This window comes from Erythrolamprus reginae, chromosome Z (assembly GCF_031021105.1).
Source record: "Erythrolamprus reginae isolate rEryReg1 chromosome Z, rEryReg1.hap1, whole genome shotgun sequence".
Taxonomy (NCBI): Eukaryota; Metazoa; Chordata; class Lepidosauria; order Squamata; family Dipsadidae; genus Erythrolamprus; species Erythrolamprus reginae.
In genome coordinates, this window is record NC_091963.1 from 151,319,418 (window position 1) to 151,343,435 (window position 24,018).

A 24,018-nucleotide genomic window follows, 5' to 3' on the forward strand; every position below is an offset into this window, starting at 1 on the left:
CATATATAGATAGATAGATAGATAGATAGATAGATAGATAGATAGACAGACAGACAGACAGACAGACAGACAGACAGACAGACAGACAGACAGACAGACAGATAAGGAGAGAATATATATGATATATGAGATAAGGAGAGACAATTGGACAGGGGACGATAGGCACATCAGTGCACTTATATACGCCCCTTACTGACCTCTTAGGAACCTGGAGAGGTCAATCGTGGAGAGTCTAAGGGAGAAATGTTGGGGGTTAGGGGTTGACACTATTGAATCCGGTAATGAGTTCCACACTTCGACAACTCGATTGTTAAAGTCATATTTTTTACAGTCAAGTTTGGAGCGGTTAATATTAAGTTTGAATCTGTTGCGTGCTCTTGTGTTGTTGCGATTGAAGCTGAAGTAGTCGTTGACCGGAAGGACATTGCAGCATATGATCTTGTGGGCAATACTTAAACGTGTTTTAGGCGCCGTAGTTCTAAGCTTTCAAGACCCAGGATAGATAGTCTATTTTCGTAGGATATTCTGTTTCGAGTGGAGGAGTGAAGGGCTCTTCTGGTGAAATATCTTTGGACGTTTTTGAGAGTGTTGATGTCTGAGATGTGATGTGGGTTCCAGACAGATGAGCTGTATTCGAGAATGGGTCTGGCAAAAGTTATGCTGGCTGGAGAATTCTGGGAGTTGAAGTCCACAAGTCTTAAAGTTGTCAAGTTTGGGGTACCCTGCTCTAAATGGTGCAGAATGCAGCCGCGAGAGGTATCATGGGTGGACCTCGGTACACCCATATAACATCTTTGCTCCGCGAGCGGCATTGGATTCCGATTAGTCTCCGGGCACAATTCAAGGTGTTGGTTATTACCTATAAAGCCCTCCATGTCTCAGGGCCAGGCTATTTACGGGACCGACCCCCACCACATACCTCCCAGAGACCAGTAACAGCTCACAGAGTTGGCCTCCTCCATGTCCCGTCGACTAAGCCAGTGTTTCCCAACCTTGGCAATTTGAAGGTATTTGGACTTCAACTCCCAGAATTCCCCAGCCAGCGAATGCATTGATCCCTACTACCCCCACCCTACCGGTCTTCCGGAAAGCCTTTAAGACTTGTCTTTTCCGGCAGGCCTGGGACTAGGAATGATTGAATGTAATACACAACTTTTTTGGGTTATTTATGTATTTTAATACTATTTTGCTATTTTTATTGTTGTTTTTTATTTGTTGTAATTACTGTGAGTCGCCCAGAGTTCTGGAGTTGGGCAGCATATAAATATCACGATAGATAGATAGATAGATAGGTAGGTAGGTAGGTAGGTAGATAGGTAGATAGGTAGATAGGTAGATAGGTAGATAGGTAGATAGGTAGATGATAGATAGGTAGATAGGTAGATAGATAGATGATAGATAGGTAGGTAGGTAGGTAGGTAGATAGGTAGGTAGGTAGGTGGGTAGGTAGATAGGTAGATAGGTAGATAGGTAGATGATAGATAGGTAGATAGGTAGATAGGTAGGTAGGTAGGTAGGTAGGTAGGTGGGTAGGTAGATAGATAGATAGATGATAGATAGATAGATAGATAGATAGATAGATAGATACATAGATACATAGATACATAGATACATAGATACATAGATACATAGATAGATGATAGATCTAGTCATGTGAGAAAATATTATTTGACTGAAAGAGTAGTAGATGTTTGGAACAAACTTTCAGCAGACGTGGTTGGTCAATCCAAAGTTACTGAATGTAAACATCCCTGGGATAAAGAAAGATCCATCCTAAGATAAAATACAGGAAATAGTAGAAGGGCAGACTAGATGGACCAGGAGGTCTTTTTCTGCCGTCAATCTTCTATGTTTCTATGTTTCTTTGTGGCAACGCCTGAGATGCTGGAAGGCTGCTATCCTGTCTCCCCTGGTCCTTCTTTTCATTAAACTATTATTATTATTATTTATTAGATTTGTATGCCGCCCCTCTCCATAGACTCGGGGCGGCTCACAACAGTTCCTGCAACTGTTCTTCATATGTTTTTGCCTCTGGTCCCCTAATCATCTTTGTCGCTCTTCTCTGCACTTTTTCTAGAATCTCAACAACCTTAACAGTGGTTCTCAACCTTTCTAAAGCCGCAACCCCTTAATACAGATCCTCATGCTGTGGTGGCCCCCACCCTTAAGCCTAGCGCCAATTCTCCCAACAGAGCTTTAAGCTGATTGGCAGGAAGGCCAGAAGGACACCCCTACTGTAGACGCCTGATTGGTCAGATTGTAAAAATACCTCCCAAGCCGCCAGAAATAGAAGCTTTAGTTCCTATTCACCGCGGGAAATTTATCTTTTCCTATGGTCTTAGGCGACTCCTGTGAAACAGTCGTTCGACCCCCAAAGGGGTCCCGAGTCCTGACCCCCAGGTTGAGAACCACTGCCTTAAACGCTTTCCATGGCCGCTTGTTCCTAATGTGGCGCTACAACACGCAAACGGAAATTGCAAGAGTCATATGTGGTGTCACGACTTCTGTGGCCACCACTCGGCTTTGAACTCCTGCTCGGGGTGTCTTTGCCGTGGTTTCTGAGCCGCCCTGGTTGACGTGTTTCCTTTCTTTTCTCTCCTCTTCCTCCTACCACCACCACCACCCCAAAAACACCCACCCACCCACTCAGGGCTGCCGTCGAAACCGTGGAATTGGAAGTCTCGGTTTTGGAGGGCCAGTTGGAAAAGGTGAGCAGGCCACGCACATTTGTTTTTCCTGCACGATGGAAAAAGGTACGACTGACGTGTCCGGCGAAGAGCACACACCTGAACTTCCAAAGCATCAAATGCTTCTGTGCCCCCTCCTCTCTTTCCCACCCCCCACCCCCCGGGAGAAAAATCCAGAAGTTGCTGGAGGATGATTGAGAAGACAAAGGACGGGAACCTCACCAAATCTTTTTTTTACAGTGGTTGTTTCTGCATTGCAACATTTCAGGCTGCAGGAAAGCAATTTCCTGCCTAATTTATCGTTGTAAGGCGCCCTGAGTTCCACGGGATTGCGCGGCGTATAAGTCAATTAAATTAAATTACCGTATTTTTCAGAGTATGATACAACTTAATTTTGGAGGAGGAAAACAGGGAAAAGAATCTGCTCACCAGGCATTCATCTGGCCTTAGTCTGGTCAGCTTCAGCACGTTATTTTATCCCCTGGTTAGGGCTTAAAAAAACTTTATTTGGAGAGAGTAACAATGAAAGAGCTTGCAAGCCAGGAAGCGCTGGGAACATTGTTAGCATTTGGAGCAAGTAGAGCAATGGAAAAAACCCTGCAAAGACTTAGGGCTTGGAAAACATCCTTCACAGAGGGTAACAGTGAAAGAGCTTGCAAGTTGTAAGAGCTGGGAACATTGTTAGCACCTGGTTAGGGCTGGAAAGAAAGTTATTCGGAGCAAGTAGAGCAATGAAAAAACCCCTGCAAAGACTTAGGGCTTGGAAAACATCCTTCACAGAGGGTAACAATGAAAGAGCTTGCAAGTTGTAAGAGCTGGGAACATTGTTAGCACCTGGTTAGGGCTGGAAAGAAAGTTATTCGGAGCAAGTAGAGCAATGAAAAAACCCCTGCAAAGACTTAGGGCTTGGAAAACATCCTTCACAGAGGGTAACAGTGAAAGAGCTTGCAAGTTGTAAGAGCTGGGAACATTGTTAGCACCTGGTTAGGGCTGGAAAGAAAGTTATTCGGAGCAAGTAGAGCAATGAAAAAACCCCTGCAAAGACTTAGGGCTTGGAAAACATCCTTCACAGAGGGTAACAGTGAAAGAGCTTGCAAGTTGTAAGAGCTGGGAACATTGTTAGCACCTGGTTAGGGCTGGAAAGAAAGTTATTCGGAGCAAGTAGAGCAATGAAAAAACCCCTGCAAAGACTTAGGGCTTGGAAAACATCCTTCACAGAGGGTAACAGTGAAAGAGCTTGCAAGTTGTAAGAGCTGGGAACATTGTTAGCACCTGGTTAGGGCTGGAAAGAAAGTTATTCGGAGCAAGTAGAGCAATGAAAAAACCCCTGCAAAGACTTAGGGCTTGGAAAACATCCTTCACAGAGGGTAACAGTGAAAGAGCTTGCAAGTTGTAAGAGCTGGGAACATTGTTAGCACCTGGTTAGGGCTGGAAAGAAAGTTATTCGGAGCAAGTAGAGCAATGAAAAAACCCCTGCAAAGACTTAGGGCTTGGAAAACATCCTTCACAGAGGGTAACAGTGAAAGAGCTTGCAAGTTGTAAGAGCTGGGAACATTGTTAGCACCTGGTTAGGGCTGGAAAGAAAGTTATTCGGAGCAAGTAGAGCAATGAAAAAACCCCTGCAAAGACTTAGGGCTTGGAAAACATCCTTCACAGAGGGTAACAGTGAAAGAGCTTGCAAGTTGTAAGAGCTGGGAACATTGTTAGCACCTGGTTAGGGCTGGAAAGAAAGTTATTCGGAGCAAGTAGAGCAATGAAAAAACCCCTGCAAAGACTTAGGGCTTGGAAAACATCCTTCACAGAGGGTAACAGTGAAAGAGCTTGCAAGTTGTAAGAGCTGGGAACATTGTTAGCACCTGGTTAGGGCTGGAAAGAAAGTTATTCGGAGCAAGTAGAGCAATGAAAAAACCCCTGCAAAGACTTAGGGCTTGGAAAACATCCTTCACAGAGGGTAACAGTGAAAGAGCTTGCAAGTTGTAAGAGCTGGGAACATTGTTAGCACCTGGTTAGGGCTGGAAAGAAAGTTATTCGGAGCAAGTAGAGCAATGAAAAAACCCCTGCAAAGACTTAGGGCTTGGAAAACATCCTTCACAGAGGGTAACAGTGAAAGAGCTTGCAAGTTGTAAGAGCTGGGAACATTGTTAGCACCTGGTTAGGGCTGGAAAGAAAGTTATTCGGAGCAAGTAGAGCAATGAAAAAACCCCTGCAAAGACTTAGGGCTTGGAAAACATCCTTCACAGAGGGTAACAGTGAAAGAGCTTGCAAGTTGTAAGAGCTGGGAACATTGTTAGCACCTGGTTAGGGCTGGAAAGAAAGTTATTCGGAGCAAGTAGAGCAATGAAAAAACCCCTGCAAAGACTTAGGGCTTGGAAAACATCCTTCACAGAGGGTAACAGTGAAAGAGCTTGCAAGTTGTAAGAGCTGGGAACATTGTTAGCACCTGGTTAGGGCTGGAAAGAAAGTTATTCGGAGCAAGTAGAGCAATGAAAAAACCCCTGCAAAGACTTAGGGCTTGGAAAACATCCTTCACAGAGGGTAACAGTGAAAGAGCTTGCAAGTTGTAAGAGCTGGGAACATTGTTAGCACCTGGTTAGGGCTGGAAAGAAAGTTATTCGGAGCAAGTAGAGCAATGAAAAAACCCCTGCAAAGACTTAGGGCTTGGAAAACATTCTTCACAGAGAGTAACAATGAAAGGGCCTGCAAGGGAAGATCGCTAGCAGTTAATTAGAAAAAAAAGCTACGTTAAGAGTAAAAAACACCTAAATTATCAGCCTCCCTTAGGGAGGAAAAAGGTACATCTTATATTCTGAAAAATACGGTAAGCAAAGGAAAATCTGTCCTATAGAACGGTTCAGATCCTTTGGGATCGAGTTCCTTTTAGTTCCCAAACAGGTATTTTGTTCAATCCTCCCAGAATTCCCCAGGCGGTCAGGGTTTCCTGGAATTCAGCATGGATAATGCAAAGACCACATTTTATTTATTATATTTTTGGGTAGGGTAACTTTCTTAGTAGATGGAGGGAATGCAGTAGATGTAATATATCTTGACTTTTGGCAAAGTGGGGGGGGGGGGAATAACTCGAAACAAAGCTGAATTAATAAATGAGCTAAAGGTGTGTTAAGACGGCAATCCAGGTGGCCAATGCTACAACCACCGCAAGAGTTTTGTGTCAGGGATCCTTGAGTTTTCCTAGAATTTCTCTGAGATTGGTAGGAAGAAGAGAAAGGGAAAGAGAGTGTAGGGAAGGGTAAAAAAGAGAGAAAAAAAGGAGAGAGAGGGAAGGAAGGAAGGAGAAGGAAGGATGAGATGAAGGAAGAAAGGAAGGAAGACGGAAGGAAGGAAAGGAAGGAAAAAAAGAAAGAAAGGGAAGGCGTGAGGAAAGAAAGATTGAAGGAAGGAAGGTGGAGGGAGGGAGGGAAGGAAGGAAGGAAGGTAGACAGAAGGAAGGAAAAGTAGAGAGGAAAGGAAGAGGAAGGAAGAAGGAAGGAAAGAGACAGGAAGGAAGGACAAGATGATGGAAGAAAGGAAGGAAGGTACACAAAAGGAAGGAAAGGACGGAAAACATAAGGAAGAAAAAAAGGAAAGAAAAGGAAGGCAGGAGGAAACAAAAAATGAAGGAAGAAAGGAAGGAAGACAGAGGGAAGGGAAGGAAAACAAAAAGGAAGGAAAAGAAGACGGATGGAAAGAGAGACAGGAAGGAAGAATGAGATGATGGAAGAAAGGTAGACAAAAGGAATGAAGAAAGGAAGGAAAAAGGAAAGAAAAAATGAGAAAGGGAAGGCGGGAGGAAAGAAAGATTGAAGGAAGAAAGGAAGATAGAGGGAAGGAGGGAGGGAAAGAAGGAAGGAATGATGGAAGAAAGGAAGGAAGGTAGAAGGAAGGGAAGAGAGTGAAGGAGGAAAAAATGAAAGGAAGGAAGGAATTGATAGAAGAAAGGATGGAAGGTAGACGGAAAGAAAGAAAGTGAAGAAAGGAAAAAATAAAAGGAAAGAAAGAATTGATGGAAAAAAGGAAAAGAAGGAAGGAAGGAATTGATGGAAGAAAGAAAGGTAGAAGGAAGGAAAGAACAAAAGGAAGGAAGGAAAAAAAGAAAGGAAGAAGGGAGAGAAAGGAAGCGAAGTTGTCGTCATGTGACCCCGGTACCCCCTTGATAATACACACTGGTTGCCAAGCACCCAAATTTCGATCATGGGTCCACAGGGATGGGTTTCCCCCCCCAGCCCTAATTTCAAACGGTCGCTAAACAAGAACGGTCGTAAGCCGAGGAGTCCCCTGCTGCTCCATGGAGAGGGTGGGCACTGCCCACTGACACAGTTCTGACCCGCCTGTCCGTCTCGCCCTCCCTGCCAGTTGCTGAAGCTGGGTGCCACCATGCTAGAATCCGGGCGCCTGTTCTGCAGCCACAGCAAGAGTTTTGCCTCCGGGATCCAGGAGATTTCCCAGAATTCCTCGGGGGACACGTTGGTGAGCGTAAGTGCGCGTGCGTCTTCCAAGTGGTTAAGTTTAAGTTTTATTAGATTTGTATGCCACCCCCCTTCGAAGACTCGGGGCAGCTGACAACAGCAATACAATATACAAAATACAAATCCAACATAAGTTAAAAGCAGTTTAAAACCCATAAATATTAATAGGATATCACGCCTAATCAACAACCATTAATTAATCAGCATACCTCAGCTACATCAACGACCCCAATTGTTACCCCACTGACTCACCAGGAAGTTTCTACACAGCAGGCAATTGCTGAGCCATCAAACCACACCCAGCCACCAGTATTTATAGAAGGAAGGCAGCTCAGGTCTCGCTGTGTTCGCCCTAGAACAAGGACAGAAACACCAGCCTGAAGATGACGAGTGGGACCTCGTCGAAACGTCGCCAGAAATTTCTGAATCCTACACGGGAAGAAACCCGAATATGCCAAGACCGTCATATATATATATATATCAATGCATGGATGGTCCGATACCTGAATATCACACATTACAACTAAAATAAACATAATATTATGAAATGCAACTATTACATTTCATTTTTAAATATCATGTGCACTTATCCTTTAATACCACCCTTCAGTTCTAAACCTTTTTCTTACTCTTTTCATTCATCTTTATATATATATAATAATTCCCCTCTTATTTCTATCTCTATTTTAACATTTCCCCCCCTATAATGTCACTATAATATTCAAAGATGTGATAATAATATTTCTTTTTTGTTCCCTACTATTAACCTCACACATTTTTCTTACAGTATATTCTTTCATTTTCTAACGAACCATTATTTAATTCTAATATATTTTTATGCTTATTTATTAATACTATCATTCAAATTTTAATTTTCCAATTAAAACTTAATTCTTCTTCAATTTCTCTTTGTGATTTAATGTATTTTTTCCCTCTTAGGAGTGCCTGGAAAAGTTTTCTCAAAGTTTGAGCAAAATGATGGAACAGCAAGAGGTGAGTGGCTTGATTTTTCCAAGCTGTTAACGATGGGAGACCACCAGGAAATCCCAACCCTGTAGACAAGATGGAAAATCTTCCCCAAAAATGGTAATAAGAGATTTCCCCCCACTAATATTGTGGCCTTTATTTGGCTTTCTGGTTCTCAAAGAAAGCAAAACAAAGCAAAACAGGGAGGATAAAAAACTATGCAATGAACTAGAATAAAATACGCAATAAATGAATAAAATATGCAATAAACTAGAATAAAATATGCAATAAACTAGAATAAAATATGCAATAAACTAGAATAAAATATACAGTAAACTAGAATAAAATATGCAATAAACTAGAATAAAATATACAGTAAACTAGAATAAAATATGCAATAAACTAGAATAAAATATGCAATAAACTAGAATAAAATATACAGTAAACTAGAATAAAATATGCAATAAACTAGAATAAAATATGTAATAAATTAGAATAAAATATACAGTAAACTAGAATAAAATATGCAATGAACTAGAATAAAATATGCAATGAACTAGAATAAAATATGCAATAAACGAATAAAATATGCAATAAACGAATAAAATATGCAATAAACTAGAATAAAATATGCAACAAAGGAATAAAATATGCAATAAACTAGAATAAAATATGCAATAAACTAGAATAAAATATGCAATAAACTAGAATAAAATATGCAATAAACGAATAAAATATGCAATAAACTAGAATAAAATATGCAACAAACGAATAAAATATGCAATAAACTAGAATAAAATATGCAATAAATTAGAATAAAATATGCAATAAACTAGAATAAAATATGTAATAAATTAGAATAAAAAGCAATAAAATAGAATAAAGCATCCTGCAAAATAAAACACATGATACAATAAAATAAAAAATACCATAAAGTAATGACCTGACATAAAATAAACTTGGTTGCAACTTGATTAAAAGTGTTCTCTCTCTTTTTTTGGTTCTAGGAACTCCTGGATACCGCGCAACAATCTCTCAAGCAACAGCTGCAAACGCTGGTGAAGGAGTAAGTGCGTCTGATTGGGGCCGGGGTCTGTTGGCTTAGCATCTCGTGTGAAAGCAACCCACGAATTACTGGTCTGGGAATTGTTCGAGACTGAACAGGATTTGAATTGGGGTCCTCGGTGTCTGTTTTGGCTCTCTGTCTTTTAAAAATTTCATCCCTGGAGGCTTTCAAGAAGAGATTGGACTTTCTATTGGTCCAAAATGACATAGAGTCTCCTGCTTCAGCGGGGGGTTGGATTAGATGACCTTGGAGGCGCCCTTCCAACTCTGTTAATCTGTTCAAAGTGTTGGTTATGACCTTTAAATCCCAACATGGCATTGGACCAGAGTACCTCCGGAACCACCTTCTACCGCATGAATCCCATCGGCCGATAAGGTCCCACAGAGTTGGCCTTCTCCGGATCCCGTCGACCAAACAATGTCAGTTGGTGGGTCCCAGGGGAAGAGCCTTCTCTGTGGTGGCCCCGGCGCTCTGGAATCAACTCCCCCCCCCCCGGAGATTCGAACTGCCCCCACCCTCCTTGTCTTTCGCAAATTACTCAAGACCCACCTATATCGCCAGGCATGGGGGAACTGAGACACCTCCCCCAGGCTTTTATATTTTATGTATGTGTTGTATGGTTTTAATTGTTTGGGTTTTATATATCTTTTTCTTTTAATATTAGATTTGTTCTACTGTTATATTGCCTTTTATTATTGTGGTGAGCCGCCCCGAGTCTTCGGAGAGGGGCGGCATACAAATCTAATAAATTATTATTAATTATTATTATTAATGCAAAGGGTAGGTTTCAAAAGTCCAAATACAGTGCTCTTTAAATTCATAAAAATATATCTTTCCTCTACTTCACAGAAATTCATTTTTCACAGGTGGTCTTGGAATGCATCCTCCGCGAAAAACGAGAAATCACTGTATACATAGAATTAAAGAGTATATTTTGGATGTTGAGTAATAGTCAATAGAGAGGGAAATTGTCTTTCTTTGAGGCGAGGAGAGACCAGGCACCCTAACCCTAACCCTTGACGTGAGTGATGACAAGTTGGCCACCTTTAAGCCAGTCACATGACCTTTAAGCCACTCCCTGGTCACATGATCGTCAAGCCACTCCCACCTGGTCACATGGCCAGAAAGCCACACCCACAAAATAAGCCACAGCCACAGTGTGGTAGTAAAAAATTTTGCAGCCCTTCACTGAGCTAACTCAGGTTAAGGACATTGGGCGAACCTCTCCGTTTCTCTTGCAGGGACATTAAACAGTTCAAAGAGACCCGGAAGGAATTTGAACGGGGCAGCGAGAATCTCGGCAGCGCCTTGCACCACAACGCCGAGGTGCCCCGACGGCGCCAACACGACGCTGAAGAAGCCATGGTCGCCCTCAAAACAGCCCGGACCACCTTCCGTAACCGAGCCCTCGACTACGTGCTGCAGGTGAGGAGGGAGTGGTCCTAAAAGACCCCCGGCTGAGGGTCCCCGTTTCTGGGTCTGTTAAGGGCTCTCGGGACCACCCTGCGTGGCGGGTTGACAAGGGGATCGAACTCTCTTTCAGATCAATGTGATTCAATCCAAGAAGAAATTTGAGATCCTCAAATTCGTGAGTAGTTCCCTTCCCCAACCTTGGACTGCAAGTCCCATCACCCCCAGCCTTGAGCCTGTTGCCTGGAGAGGGCAGGCCCTTGCTAAGATGGGCGTGTGTGTTCATGTGCATGCCTAGCTTAGTCTTTGGCACACAGTCACACCAAGGTGGCTTCTATGGGATGCTGGAGTTTAGTTACTTTCACTTTCACTTTTATTACTTTCACTTTTATTTTTACTTTTATTACTTTTACTTTTACTTTTATTTTTACTTCTTTTACTTTTACTTTTATTAATTTTACTTGTACATTGATACCTTGTCTTACAAACCCCTCGTCATACAAACTTTTCGAGATACAAACCCGGGGTTTAAGATTTTTTTGCCTCTTCTTACAAACTATTTTCACCTTACAAACCCACCATCACCGCTGGGATGCCCCACCTCCAGACTTCCGTTGCCAGCGAAGCACCCGTTTTTGCGCTGCTGGGATTCCCCTGACGCTCCCCTCCATGGGAAACCCCACCTCTGGACTTCCGTGTTTTTGGGATGCTGCAGGGGAATCCCAGCAGGGGAATCCCAGCAACGCAAAAATGAGCACTTTGCTGGCAACGGAAGTCTGGAGGTGGGGTTTCCCATGGAGGGGAGCCTCAGGGGAATCCCAGCAGCGCAAAAACAGGTGCTTCGGCTGGCAAAAGGGGTGAGTTTTGGGCTTGCACGCATTAATCGCTTTTCCATTGATTCCTATGGGAAACATTGTTTTGTCTTACAAACTTCACCTTAAGAACCTCCTCCTGGAACCAATTAAGTTCGTAAGACAAGGTATCACTGTACTTTTATCTTTACTTTTATTACTTTTACTTCTTTTACTTTTACTTCTTTTACTTTTATTTTTACTTTACTTTTACTTTTACTTCTTTTACTTTTACTTTTCCGAATCCTGGATATGAAAAATCCAAAATTGCACCTCTGAGCTCCTGGGGGTATTTTTGGCCTATGTTACCTGCCACTCTCTCTGTTTCCAAAGAACCATTTTCAGGGCAGAGGTGGGTTCCTCACAGTTGAGATCGGTTCTATAGAACCGGTAGTCACGTGGCGGTCTGGGTCGCTAGATCCGGCAGTGACCCAGGGCCTCTACGCCCACGAAACTGGTGCTCTCTGCAGCGCCGTGGGTGCCGCCATCTTGTTTTTTTAAGCACTGCGAGGAAAATGAGAGGTGGCCCCTGTTTCAGGTGCGCCCCAAATCTTGTCTTCTAGGTCTTGTCGTTCATGGAGGCACAGTCGGTCTTTCTGGAGCAGGGATTTCATAAGTCAAAAGAGCTGGAAGATTATCGCAAGGGCCTGGCTGCTCAGGTGAGGAAGCCCAGTGACGCAGGGAGTTTATTCTCATTTTCATTTCATATTTATTGCATATTTTATTTTACCATTTTCTTTTTTTAAATTATATTTTACTAATTTTATTAATTTTATTTTAATTTAATTTTTGTTTTATTATTATTTTATTTTGTTTTATTATTTCATTATTTCATTATTTAAATTTAATTTAATTTTAATTTTATTATTTTATTATTGTTTTACTATTTTATTTTATTATTTTACTTTATTGCCTCTTTTATTTGTATTTTAATTTATTGTCCACTTTACTTTATTTTCCTGTGTTTTATTTATATTATTTATATTGCATCTCTTCTTTTATTGCAAATTTTATTTATTTGTTAGGTTATTTTACTTCAATTTTATTGCATCTTTTATTTGACTTCTTTTGCATGTTTTACTTTATTGCCCATGTAACTTTATTGTTTTTTAAATGAAAGTAATCTTTTTTTTCCATTAAAAAAAAGACATACAGAGTCTTTAGGAAGTTGGATGGCAGAAAGAAAGAAAGGGAAAGGAAGAAAAAAGAAAGAAAAAGAAAGAGAGAGAGAGAGAGAAAGAAAGAAAAAGAAAGAATAAATGCGAGAGACAACCCCCCCCACACACATATGAAACAGCAAAAAATACATACATCTTACTTTATTTTAGTGTATGTTTTATTTCTTTGTTATTTATTTTTTACTGTGTGTCTCATTTTATTGCATGTTCTTTTATCACATATTTATTTATTTAGATTTTATTTTACATTGTTTTACTTTGCTGCATTTTTTACTTTATTTTATTTTATTGCCTACGATATTTTTTAAAATCAATTATTATAAACATAAGGGGGCCCAAATGCAAGTACAGGGTGTGTGTATGCGCGTGTGTATGTGCGTGGAGAGATTGGAAGGTAGCCGGAAACCAGCCAGGAAAGAGAGAATCCTCAATAAACAAAATGTTATGACATTTCCCAGGAGTGTGAGAAATTTCCTTACAGTCAGATTGATTGGTTCAAAACCAGGCCAATAGTGAGAAGGAAGGGGCGGGAAGAATCAATTGATTGGGTGGGATCTACATCTGTGAAACACAGCAGGACCGCCCCCCAATCCTGTAGATTCATGTTTGTTCCAATCCTACACAATCAGTCCTTGATTTACGACTCCCAATTGAGCCCCAGAATTCTTTGTTGAGTGAATTTTTCTCCCATTTTACAAACTTTCTTCCCTCAGTCATTAAATGAATCACTGCAGTCGTTAAGTGAGTCACCTGGTAGGTGGGTAAACCTGGTTGTCTTCCCCCCTTGACTCTGATTGGCAGGAAGTCACAAAATGTGACCGTCATAAATGTGAGTCAGTGAATTTTAGTTGTGTGGCCATGGACATGTCTCAACGGTCGTAAACTAATTCCCTTGTTTTCCAGTGCTGCTGTGATCTCGGTCACTAAACGAGCGGTCGTTAGTCAAGGACTGCCTGTATTGGGGAAAGAAAATGGAATTCACTTTTGTTTGCTGGCCTGTGTATTGATTTTATAAAAAAATGTTTAAAAGACTTTCCCTGCTGTATAATTTTTTTGTTGCCAGAGTCGTCATCGTTTGAAACGGACCAAATATAGAAATTGAAGGAATAAATAAATACAGACGGTCCACAACTTAACAGCAGTTCACTTAGCGACCATTTGAATTTACAATGGCGCTGAAAAATAGTGAGCCTGGGACCACATGCCACGCTTAACCTCACAGGATTATACGATGAAAAATTCGGGCGCTTGGCAAAATTGACTCGTATTTACGACGGTCGCAATCTGAAGGTCACACCTTCTGACAAGCAAAAATCCAGACGGGGGAGTAAGCTGGGCTCACTTAACAACCAATTAAATAACTGCAGGGATTCACTGGAGAACTTTGGCAAGAAACGGGGTGCAAAACTCACCGAACCAACGTCTCGCTTAGCGACATTTGTGGGGCTCGGTTTTGCGGTCGTAAGTCGGGTAAATAGATGCCACCCTGGGTTGTTGACTTCGAACCTCGGCCAAGCCGTTTAGTTTTGCGAGAATTGGACTTTCCTGCACAGTGGCACACACACACACACACACACACACACACACACACACATACCGATCAGGGTTTGTGACCGCTCTCTCCAGCCCGGTGGATTTTACTGAACCCCTTTTTCCCCCCAGCTCCAAGAAATGGTCCTGGAATCGGCCCGAGAGAAGAGGGACATGGAGCAAAGACATGCCACCATAAAACAGAAGGTGAGGTCTCCGGGATGAAACCTGGTTTAATAGTGGTCACTGTGAGAGGGGTCTTGGAGTCCTAGCAGACAACTGGCTCAAAAGGAGCAAAAAAGTCAACGCAATCCTAAGTTTATTTATTTAATTAAATTAAATTGCATAAATAGAGGGAAACAATCTAGATTATGACCTATAAAGCCCTTCATGGTATCGGACCAGAATATCTCCGGGACCACCTTCTGCCGCACGAATCCCAGTGACCGGTTAGGTCCCACAGAGTTGGCCTTCTCCGGGTCCCGTCGACTAAACAATGTCGTTTGGCGGGACCCAGGGAAGAGCCTTCTCTGTGGCGGCCCTGACCCTCTGGAACCAGCTCCCCCCAGAGATCAGAATTGCCCCCACTCTCCTTGCCTTTCGTAAGCTCCTCAAAACCCACCTCTGTCATCAGGCATGGGGGAATTGAGATATTCCCTTCCCCCTAGGCCTATACAATTTATGCATGGTATATTTGGGTGTATGTTTGGCTTTTTAATAAGGGTTTTTAGTTATTTTAAATATTAGATTCGTCATATGCTGTTTTATTATTGTTGTTAGCCACCCCGAGTCTACGGAGAGGGGCAGCATACAAATCTAATAAATAGATCTGTGGTGGCAAAGTTTTTTCGGTTCGCGTGCCAAAAGGGTTTGTGCTCACACCCATTCCCTTTCACGCATGCGCACCCCCCTGTATTGCATCTACACAAGCGTGCAATACCCCCATCCCCGTGCATACACACAGGCCTCACTAAAGCCTGGGACGATGGGAAAAAACAACCAAATGGGCAGACCGGAAGTTCGGGAAAATGGACTTCCTGTTTGCCCACTGTGCTGTTTTTTGCACTCTGGAGCCTTCAGGGGAGCTTCCCAAAGCCCCGGAGTGCGAAAAACAGCACAGTGGGCAAACAGGAAGTCCATTTTCCTGAACTTCCGGTTTGCCTATGGGACTGTTTTTCGCGCTCTGGGGCTCCAGGAAGTCTCCAGAGGGCGAAACGGCCTTCCTCAAGGCTGAAAATCAGCTGACATAGAGCGTGCATCTGTGCAACACCTGGCATGCCTTCGAATGCGGCTATTTATTTGTTTATTTATTTATTTTGTCAAACAATTATAGGGTGATAATTTGTACAAATAAAACATTAGATAAGTAATGATAAAAAGTAACAAAAAAACCCCATAGGACAGGGACGGTAGGCACAGTGGTGCGCTTATGCACACCCCTTACAGACCTCTTAGAAAGGGGGAGAGGTCAACTGTAGATAGTCTAAGGTTAAAGGTTTTGGGGTTAGGAGTAGAAACCACAGAATCAGGGAGTGCATTCCAGGCGTTGATTACTCTGTTGCTGAAGTCGTATTTTTTGCCGTCAAGTTTGGAGCGGTTGACATTTAGTTTAAAATCGATTTCGTGCTCGTGTGTTGTTGCGGTTGAAGGTGAAGTAGTCGCTAACAGGTAGGACATTTTGGTATAGGATTTTATGAACTATAATTAAGTCGGAACGGAGACGACGGAGTTGTAAGTTGTCTAAACCAAGAATTTCAAGTCTGGCGGAGTCAGGTATTTTGTTGTGAGAAGAGGAATGAAAGACTCTTCTTGTGAAATATTTCTGGACTTTTTTGATTGTGTTGATGTCAGATATGCAATGTGGGTTCCATACAGGGGAGCTGTATTCTAGGATTGGTCTGACAAATGTTTTGTAAGCTCTTGTTAGCAGTTCAAAATTACCGGAGAAATTCCTGAGTCTAGAAAGCTTAGAACTACGACGCCTAAAACATGATCTAAGTATTGCCCACAAGATCATATGCTGCAGCGTCCTACCTGTCAATGACTACTTCAGCTTCAACCGCAACAACACAAGAGCACGCAACAGATTCAAACTTAATATTAACTGCTCCAAACTTGACTGTAAAAAATACAACTTCAGCAATCGAGTTGTCAAAGTGTGGAACCCATTACCTGACTCAGTAGTGTCAACCCCTAACCCCCAACATTTTCCCCTTAGACTCTCCACGATTGACCTCTCCAGGTTCCTAAGAGGCCAGTAAGGGGCGTGCATAAGTGCACCAGTGTGCCTTCCGTCCCCTGTCCAATTGTCTCTCCTTATCTCATTTATCTTTTCTTCCTTTCATATATCTTCTCCTCTATTTTTGTATCTTTTCTTCTACCCCTTTCTTTATATATATATATTACTACATGTCTATTCTCTTCAATGTGTATTGTGTATTGGACAAAATAAATTAAATAAATAAATAAAATGAAAGAAAGAAAGAAATTTGGACTTCAACTCCCAGAATTCCCCAGGCTGGGGAATTCTGGGAGTTGAAGTCCAGATATCTTCAAGGTGCCACGGTTGGGAAACATTGCTCCAAAGCACCCAAAGGCCAGACAAGGAATAATAATAGATGGAAACTGAAGACTTTTTCCTTGAAAGATGGTGAGACTACACTTGGAGTCCTGTGTCCAGTTCTGGTCCCCGCACCTCAAGAAGGACATAATGGAACTGGAAAAGGTGCAAAAAAGGGCAACAAGAATGATCAAGGAAATGGAGCCCCTTTCTTATGAAACCAGGTTGCCTTGGTCTCTTCAGCCTTGAAAGACAACGTTTAATAGGTGACTTGATCGAAGGGTATAAAATCCTGCATGGGACAGAAAAGGTGGATAGAGAAAAATTCTTTTCTCCATCACACAATACTAGGACGAGGGGCCCCTCCCTAAAGGTCACAGGTAAGAAAGTGAGGACAAATCAAGGGAAATGTTTCTTCACCCAGAGGGTCCTTGGTTGATGGGATTCCCTTCCAGAAGAGGTTGTGACAGCTGTCAGCCTGGAGAGCTTCAAGGCAGGATTAGACAGATTCAGGGATGCCAAGTGTATCATAGGTGGTGATTGAAACGGATGTCCATGTGCCGTTGAGGCAGGCAGGGTTCACTTGGGTCCCATTTGTTGGGGGTCAGGGGAAAGGGAGGGTCTTGTCTTCTCTTTCTGCTCAAGATCCCCATTGGGGGGCCACTGGGACACAATGCTGGACTCGATGGGCTTTGGCCCCATTCAGCAGGGCTCTTCTTAGGTTCTTATGTCTTCTCTCCTTCCTTCCTTCCTTCCTCCCTCCCTCCCTTCCATCCTTCCTTCTCTCTCTCTCTGGATGTCCATTTGCTACCTCTGTGTGGGTTGAGGCAGGCAGGGTTCCCTTGGGTCCCATTTGTTGGGGGTCGGGAGAGGGAGGGTCTTGCCTTCTCTTTCTGCTCAAGATCCCCATGGACAATTTTGGGGCCACTGGGTGAAACAGAATGCTGGACTGGATGGACTTTGGCCTGATTCAGCAGGGCTCCTCTTAGGTTCTTATCTTCCTTCCTTCCTTCCTCCCCCTCCCTTTCTCCCTCTCTTTCCTTCTCTCTCTCTCTTTGTCTCATTCTCTCTCTCTCTGGATGTCCATGTGCTGCCTCTGTGTTGATTGAAGCAGGCAGGGTTCCCTTGAGTCCCATTTGTTGGGGGTCAAGGGAAAGGGAGGGTCTTGCCTTCTCTTTCTGCTCAAGATCCCCATGGACAATTGGGGGGCCACTGTGGGACACAGAAGGCTGGACTCGATGGGCTTTGGCCTGATTCAGCAGGGCTCCTCTTAGGCTCTTAGGTTCTTAAGACGGAGAGATTCAACCTGGAAGTAAAGGAGACATTTTCTGAACCATCAACCGATGGAACAGAAGTTGCTGCCAGAAGTTGTGGGAGTTTCATCCCTGGAGGCTTCCGAGAAGAGATTGGATTGCCATCTGTCAGACGTGGTGCAGGGCTGCGTGGGCGAGCTACAACACATTTGCCATAATTGGCACGTGGAGCCACATCAGAGGGCACGTGAGGCGTTGCACTGTCAGCTCCATCTCACATGCACGCTCTATGCAGCTGATTTTCAGCCTTGGGGAAGGCCCTTTTGCCCCCTGGAGGCTTCGAGGAAGCTCCCTTCAAGCCCCAGAGAGCGAAAAATGGCAAACCGGGAGTTCGGAAAAATGGACTTCTGGTTTGCTCATGGTGCTGTTTGTTTTGCACTTTGGGGGCTTTAGGAAGCTTCCCTGGAGCCTCCAGAATGCGAAAAACAGCATGACGGGCAAACCGGAAGTCTGTTTTCCCGAATGTCCTGTTTGCGTGTTTGGCTGGGGTTTTTTTTCACCGTCGCAGGCTTCAGTGAGGCCTATGTGCATGGGTGTGTATGCAGTGAATTGTGCGCATGCACAGTGGCAGTTCCCGGGGAACGCATACACGGGGTAGGTTGTGACACACACGCACACACGCAAACACATCCCCTTTTGGCATGTGAACCGAAAAAGGTTCGTCATCACTGGTGCAGGGGGGTTGGACGGGATGACCTCCAAGCTCCCTTCCAACTCTGTTAATCTACCTAGACTCCCCCCCTACCCCAAACCGCCAGGAAAACTCATTTTCTTCTCAATTCAATTCAATTTATTCAATTTATTAGATTTGCATGCCGCCCCTCTCCCTCTGACTCAACGGTTGTTGGGCTAACACTCACCCCCACTCACCCCCAAACCTGATATCTGTATATTTGGGATGACCGGATGGTGGGGGAGGGGCTTGACTGAACTCTTGGGGGGAGGATGGTGTGCAATCGGCCTTTGCAAATTACACAATATTTATTTTTTAATTTATTAGATTTGTATGGCGCCCCTCTCCGTAGACTCGGGGTGGCTCACAACAATAATAAAACAGTGTATGACCAATCTAATATTTAAAGTAACTGAAAAACCCTTATTAAAAAGCAAAACATACACACAAACATACCACGCATAAATTGTAAAGGCCTAGGGGGAAAGAGTATCTCAATTCCCCCATGCCTGACGACAGAGGTGGGTTTTAAGAAGTTTACGAAAGGCAAGGAGGGTGGGGGCAATTCTAATCTCTGGGGGGAGTTGGTTCCAGAGGGTCAGGGCCGCCACAGAGAAGGCTCTTCCCCTGGGTACCGCCAGATGACATTGTTTAGTCAATGGGACCCAGAGAAGACCCACTCTGTGGGACCTAACTGGTCGCTGGGATTCGTGTGGCAGAAGGCGGTCTTGGAGATATTCTGGTCCGATGCCATGAAGGGTTTTATAGGTCATAACCAACACTTTGAATTGTGACCGGAAACTGATCGGAAACCAATGCAGACTGCGGAGTGTTGGTGTAACATGGGCATATTTGGGAAAGCTGATTGCTCTCGCAGCTGCATTCTGCACGACCTGAAGTTTCTGAACACTGTTCAAAGGTAGCCCCATGTAGAGAGCATTATAGTAGTCGAGCCTCGAGGTGATGAGGGCATGAGCGACTGTGAGCAGTGAGTCCCGGTCCAAATAGGGCCGCAACTGGTGCACCAGGCGAACCTGGGCAAATAGTTGTTGGATTTGTAACAGTTCATTTAGCGACAGTCCAAAGTTAACAAGGGCACTGGGAAAAAGTTATTTACAGCCATTGTTCACACTTTAGGACCATTGCAACATTTCCCCACCCACTGCAATGGTTCAGAGTTTGAGGATCAGTCATAAGTCTGTTACAAATTGTCGTAAAGTGAGGACTGCCTGCAGAGGCTTCGGTGGAGGAAAGATGGACAATCCTCTTGAGTTTCCTGGCCTTGGGAACCTCTAGTTTTACAGGTGGACATCCAAGTTTAGCTCTGCAGGTGGGGTTTAAACAGGTAGGAGGGGCTTCTGAAAGAAGGGGCGGGGCTTAGAAACAGTATAAGGGCAGACTAGATGGACCATGAGGTCTTTTTCTGCCGTCAATCTTCCATGTTTCTATTAAATTAAATTAAATTGTCCAGGATTTGAGCCAAGATGATGACGTTCCCGAAATCCAGGCCGAACCAGGCCAGGTGGTGACGGAAGGATATCTATACAAACGAGCCAGCAACGCCTTCAAGACCTGGAGCAGGTGAGTTTAGGCTGCTTTCCCTGGAGGAACACACCTGGGCCCACTCATAGAGCAGTGTGGGTCAACGTGAGCATCTTTAAGAGAGGTGGACTTCAACTCCCATAATTCCTCAGTCAGTTTGATTTCAGATGTCTGGACTTCTATTCCCAGAATTCCCCAGTTTCAATTAAGATGTCTGGACTTTGACTCCCAGAATTCCCCAGTCAGTTTGATTTAAGATAGGGCTCCCTAAACTTAGCAACTTTTAAGACTTGTGGACTTCAATTCCCAGAATTCTCCCGCCATATTTTTGGATGGGGTACCTTTCTTAGTAGTCCTGAACTTCCAGCCGTTATTTTAATGACTGTTTGAAGCTATAACGGTGCTGAAAAGAAAGTGACTTGTGATTAAAAGTATTTGTTTTTATTGTTTAGCCTTAATTTACCAACAGGGGTCTGATGAAATATAATAATGCCATAAGTAATGAATTTATATGTTTATATTTGTCTGTATTTTATATTTTTTAATTGATAAAATTAGGCATAAGGTATAAGGGTTCTTAGTCGGTTTTGAGGGTACTAAGAGGGAAAAGGGCACTACGGCTTTGACATTAAGATTAAAGCATGCTAAAGATATTTTTATTAATAGTTTAATGATGGACTTAATTAAACTTTAATGGAGTTTATCTGGATGATGAAATTAGAAAGAACAGTGGGTGTGATGGTAACTGAAATTAAATAGATGGGATTTAGAATGTATAATTTGATTATACAGTGATACTTCATCTTACAAACCCCTCGTCATACAAACTTTTCGAGATACAAACCTGGGGTTTAAGATTTTTTTGCTTCTTCTTCCAAACTATTTTCACCTTACAAACCCACTGCCGCTGCTGGGATGCCCCACCTCCGGACTTCAGTTGCCAGCGAAGTGCCTGTTTTTGTGCTGCTGGGATTCCACTGAGGCTCCCCTCCATGGGAAACCCCACCTCCGGACTTCCGTGTTTGTGCGATGCTGCAAGGGAATCCCAGCAGCGCAAAAACAGGCACTTCACTGGCAATGGAAGTCTGGAGGTGGGGTTTCCCAGCGAGGGGAGCCTCAGCGAAATCACAGCATCACAAAAACATGGAAGTCCGGAGGTAGTGTTTCGAGAACTTCTGTGTTTTTGCGATGCTGCAATTTCGCTGAGGCTCCCCTCGCTGGGAAACCCCACCTCCAGACTTCCATTGCCAGTGAAGCGCCCGTTTTTGTGCTGCTGGGATTCCCCTGCAGCATCACAAAAACACGGAAGTCTGGAGGTGGGGTTTCCCGTGGAGGGGAGCCTCAGGGGAATCCCAGCAGCGCAAAAACGGACGCTTCAACTGGCAAAAGGGGTGAACAAGTTTTGGGCTTGCACAAATTAATGGCTTTTCCATTGATTCCTATGGGAAACATTGTTTCGTCTTACAAACTTTTCACCTTACAAACCTCGTCCCGGAACCAATTAAGTTCGTAAGACGAGGTATCATTGTATAAAATTTACTAACCCAAGACTATTTTATTATAACAAAATAGAAGGTACCGTATATTGTTTTTTGCATGTCATGATGTGGAGGAAAAAAATTTAAAAAAATTATTTGAAAAAATAAATAAGTCAGGGACTTTGAGGCTAAAGGGAACCTGCCCTTGTAGTTGTTCTTGGTGAGGTAGACTGCTCCAGCCTAGAGAGGCCTACTCACCGGCTGTGTCTCCATTGCAGGCGCTGGTTTTCCATCCAAAACAACCAGCTGGTATATCAGAAGAAGGCTAAGGTGAGGGGGGGGCTGCCTCTGGAGGACCAGCGGTTGGGGCAGCTTTTACTGGATGGAAGGGAGGAAAGGAAGGAAGGAAGGAAGGAAGGGGAGGAGAGGGAGGGAAAGGAAAAGTAGGAAGGAAAAGAAATAAATGAAGAGGAAGGAGGGAAGAAAGGAAGGAGAAAGGAAAGGAAGGCAAGGGAAGAAATTAAGAAAGAGAGAAAGGGAGAAGAAGAAGTGGGAAGGAAGAAAGGGGAGGAGAGGGAGGGAAAGGAAAAGAAGGAAGTTGAAGAAAGAAAGGAAAAGAAAGAAGGCGGATGAAAGGAAGGAAAGGGAGAAATGAAAGGAAAGGAAGGCAAGGAAAGAAAGAAAGAGGGAAAGAAAGAAAGAAGAGGAAGTGGGAAGGAAGGGGAGGAGAGTGAAGGAAAGGAAAAGAAGGAGAAGAAAGAAAGAAAGAAAGAAAGAGGAAGGAAGGAAAGGAAGGAAGGAAGGGGAGGAGAGGGAAGGAAAGGAAAAGAAGGAAGGAGAATAAATAAATAAATAAATAAATAAATAAAGAGGAAGAAAAGGAAGGAAGGAAGGAAGAAGAGGAGTGGGAGGGAAAAGAAAAGGAAGGAGAAGAAAGAAAAGGAGGAAAGAAAGGAAGGCAAAGGAGAAATGAAAGGAAAGGAAGGCAAGGGAAGAAATAATGAAAGAGAGAAAGAAAGAAGAGGAGGTGAGAAGGGGAGAAGGGAAGGAGAGGGAGGGAAAGGTAAAGAAGGAAGGAGAAGAAAGAAAAGGAGAAAAGGAAGGAAGGAAAAGGAAAAATAAAAATAAAAGGAAAGGAAGGGAAAGAGAGAAAAGAGAAAGAAAGAAAAAAGAAAGAAGGGGAGCTGGTAAGGAAGGAAGGAAGAAAGGAAGGAAAGGAGAGGGAAGAAGGGAGGACAAGAAGGAAGGAAAAGAGGGATAGTGAAGAGGGTGGGAAGGAGGGAAGGAAAGAAGGGAGAGGGAGGTAAAGCAAAAGGAAGAAGGAGAAGAACTAAAAGAAGAGGAAGGAGGAAAGGAAGGAAGGAAAAGGAAAAATAAAAATAAAGGGAAAGGAGGGGATGGGAAGAAAAAGAAAAAAGAAAGAAAGAGAAAGAAAGAAGTGGAAGTGGGAAGGAAGGAATGTATGAGAGGGAGGGACAACAAGAAGGAAGGAAGAAGGAAAAGAGATAGAAAGATGAGAAAAAGGGAGGCAGTGAAGGAAGGCAGGAGAGAGAGGAACAACAAGAAGGAAGGAGAAGAACAAAAGGGAGGGAGGGAGAGAGAAGGGAGGAAAATGAGAGAAGGAAGAGAAGAAAGAAAGAAAGAAAAAGAAAAGGAACAAAGAAAGAAAGGAAGAAAGAAAGACAATTATGCGCAAACGTGGCTGGATGAACATGCCAGAGGTTTCCCTCTGGACCCCTCACCCCATCCTCCTCTTCTTCTTCCTCCTCCCTCTTTTCTCCCCCCCCCTGCACCCACAACCCCCCAGGACGTGGTGACGGTGGTGGTGGAAGACCTCCGTCTCTGCACGGTGAAGCCGTATCCGGATTGCGAGCGCCGCTTCTGTTTCGAGGTGGTCTCCCCTTCTAAGTGAGTCCCCTCCCCTCTTCCTCCCCGGGGCTGCCACAGAATGGGCTGTTCACAGCAGGGAGGGCAAAAAAGTCAAGATGGCCACCAGGGCCATTTAACCACCGAGGCCCTTCAAAGCTGCGGTCAGCAGAAGCCATCTAAGTTTGTTTACATTGAGATTTAGATGGCTAGAGTGGGAAGGGACCCTCTAGGTCAGTGGTTCTCAACCTTTCAAAGGTCACGATCCCTTAATACAGTTCCTCATGTTGTGACCCCCAACCATAAGTCTAGCCCCAATTCTCCCAAGAGAGCACTAAGCTGATTGGCCGGAAAGTCAGAGAGACGCCCCCCACTGTAAACGCCTGATTGGTCGGATTGTAAAAATATGTTCCAAGATGCCAGAATAGAAACTTT

At 43.6% G+C, this 24,018-nt stretch overlaps 1 protein-coding gene across 1 annotated transcript in view; it reads left to right on the forward strand.

Moving 5' to 3' along the window:
- The window catches only part of ACAP1 (ArfGAP with coiled-coil, ankyrin repeat and PH domains 1), a 47,374-nt gene that overhangs the window by 10,118 nt on the left and 13,238 nt on the right, over nt 1-24,018 (forward strand). The window contains exons 2-12 of the mRNA XM_070767342.1: nt 2,651-2,708; nt 7,038-7,157; nt 8,090-8,143; nt 9,124-9,182; nt 10,424-10,607; nt 10,726-10,770; nt 12,007-12,102; nt 14,284-14,358; nt 20,169-20,278; nt 21,996-22,047; nt 23,525-23,625. Of these exons, the coding sequence (XP_070623443.1) occupies nt 2,651-2,708; nt 7,038-7,157; nt 8,090-8,143; nt 9,124-9,182; nt 10,424-10,607; nt 10,726-10,770; nt 12,007-12,102; nt 14,284-14,358; nt 20,169-20,278; nt 21,996-22,047; nt 23,525-23,625 (954 nt within the window). The remainder of the gene's footprint in view (nt 1-2,650; nt 2,709-7,037; nt 7,158-8,089; nt 8,144-9,123; nt 9,183-10,423; nt 10,608-10,725; nt 10,771-12,006; nt 12,103-14,283; nt 14,359-20,168; nt 20,279-21,995; nt 22,048-23,524; nt 23,626-24,018) is intronic.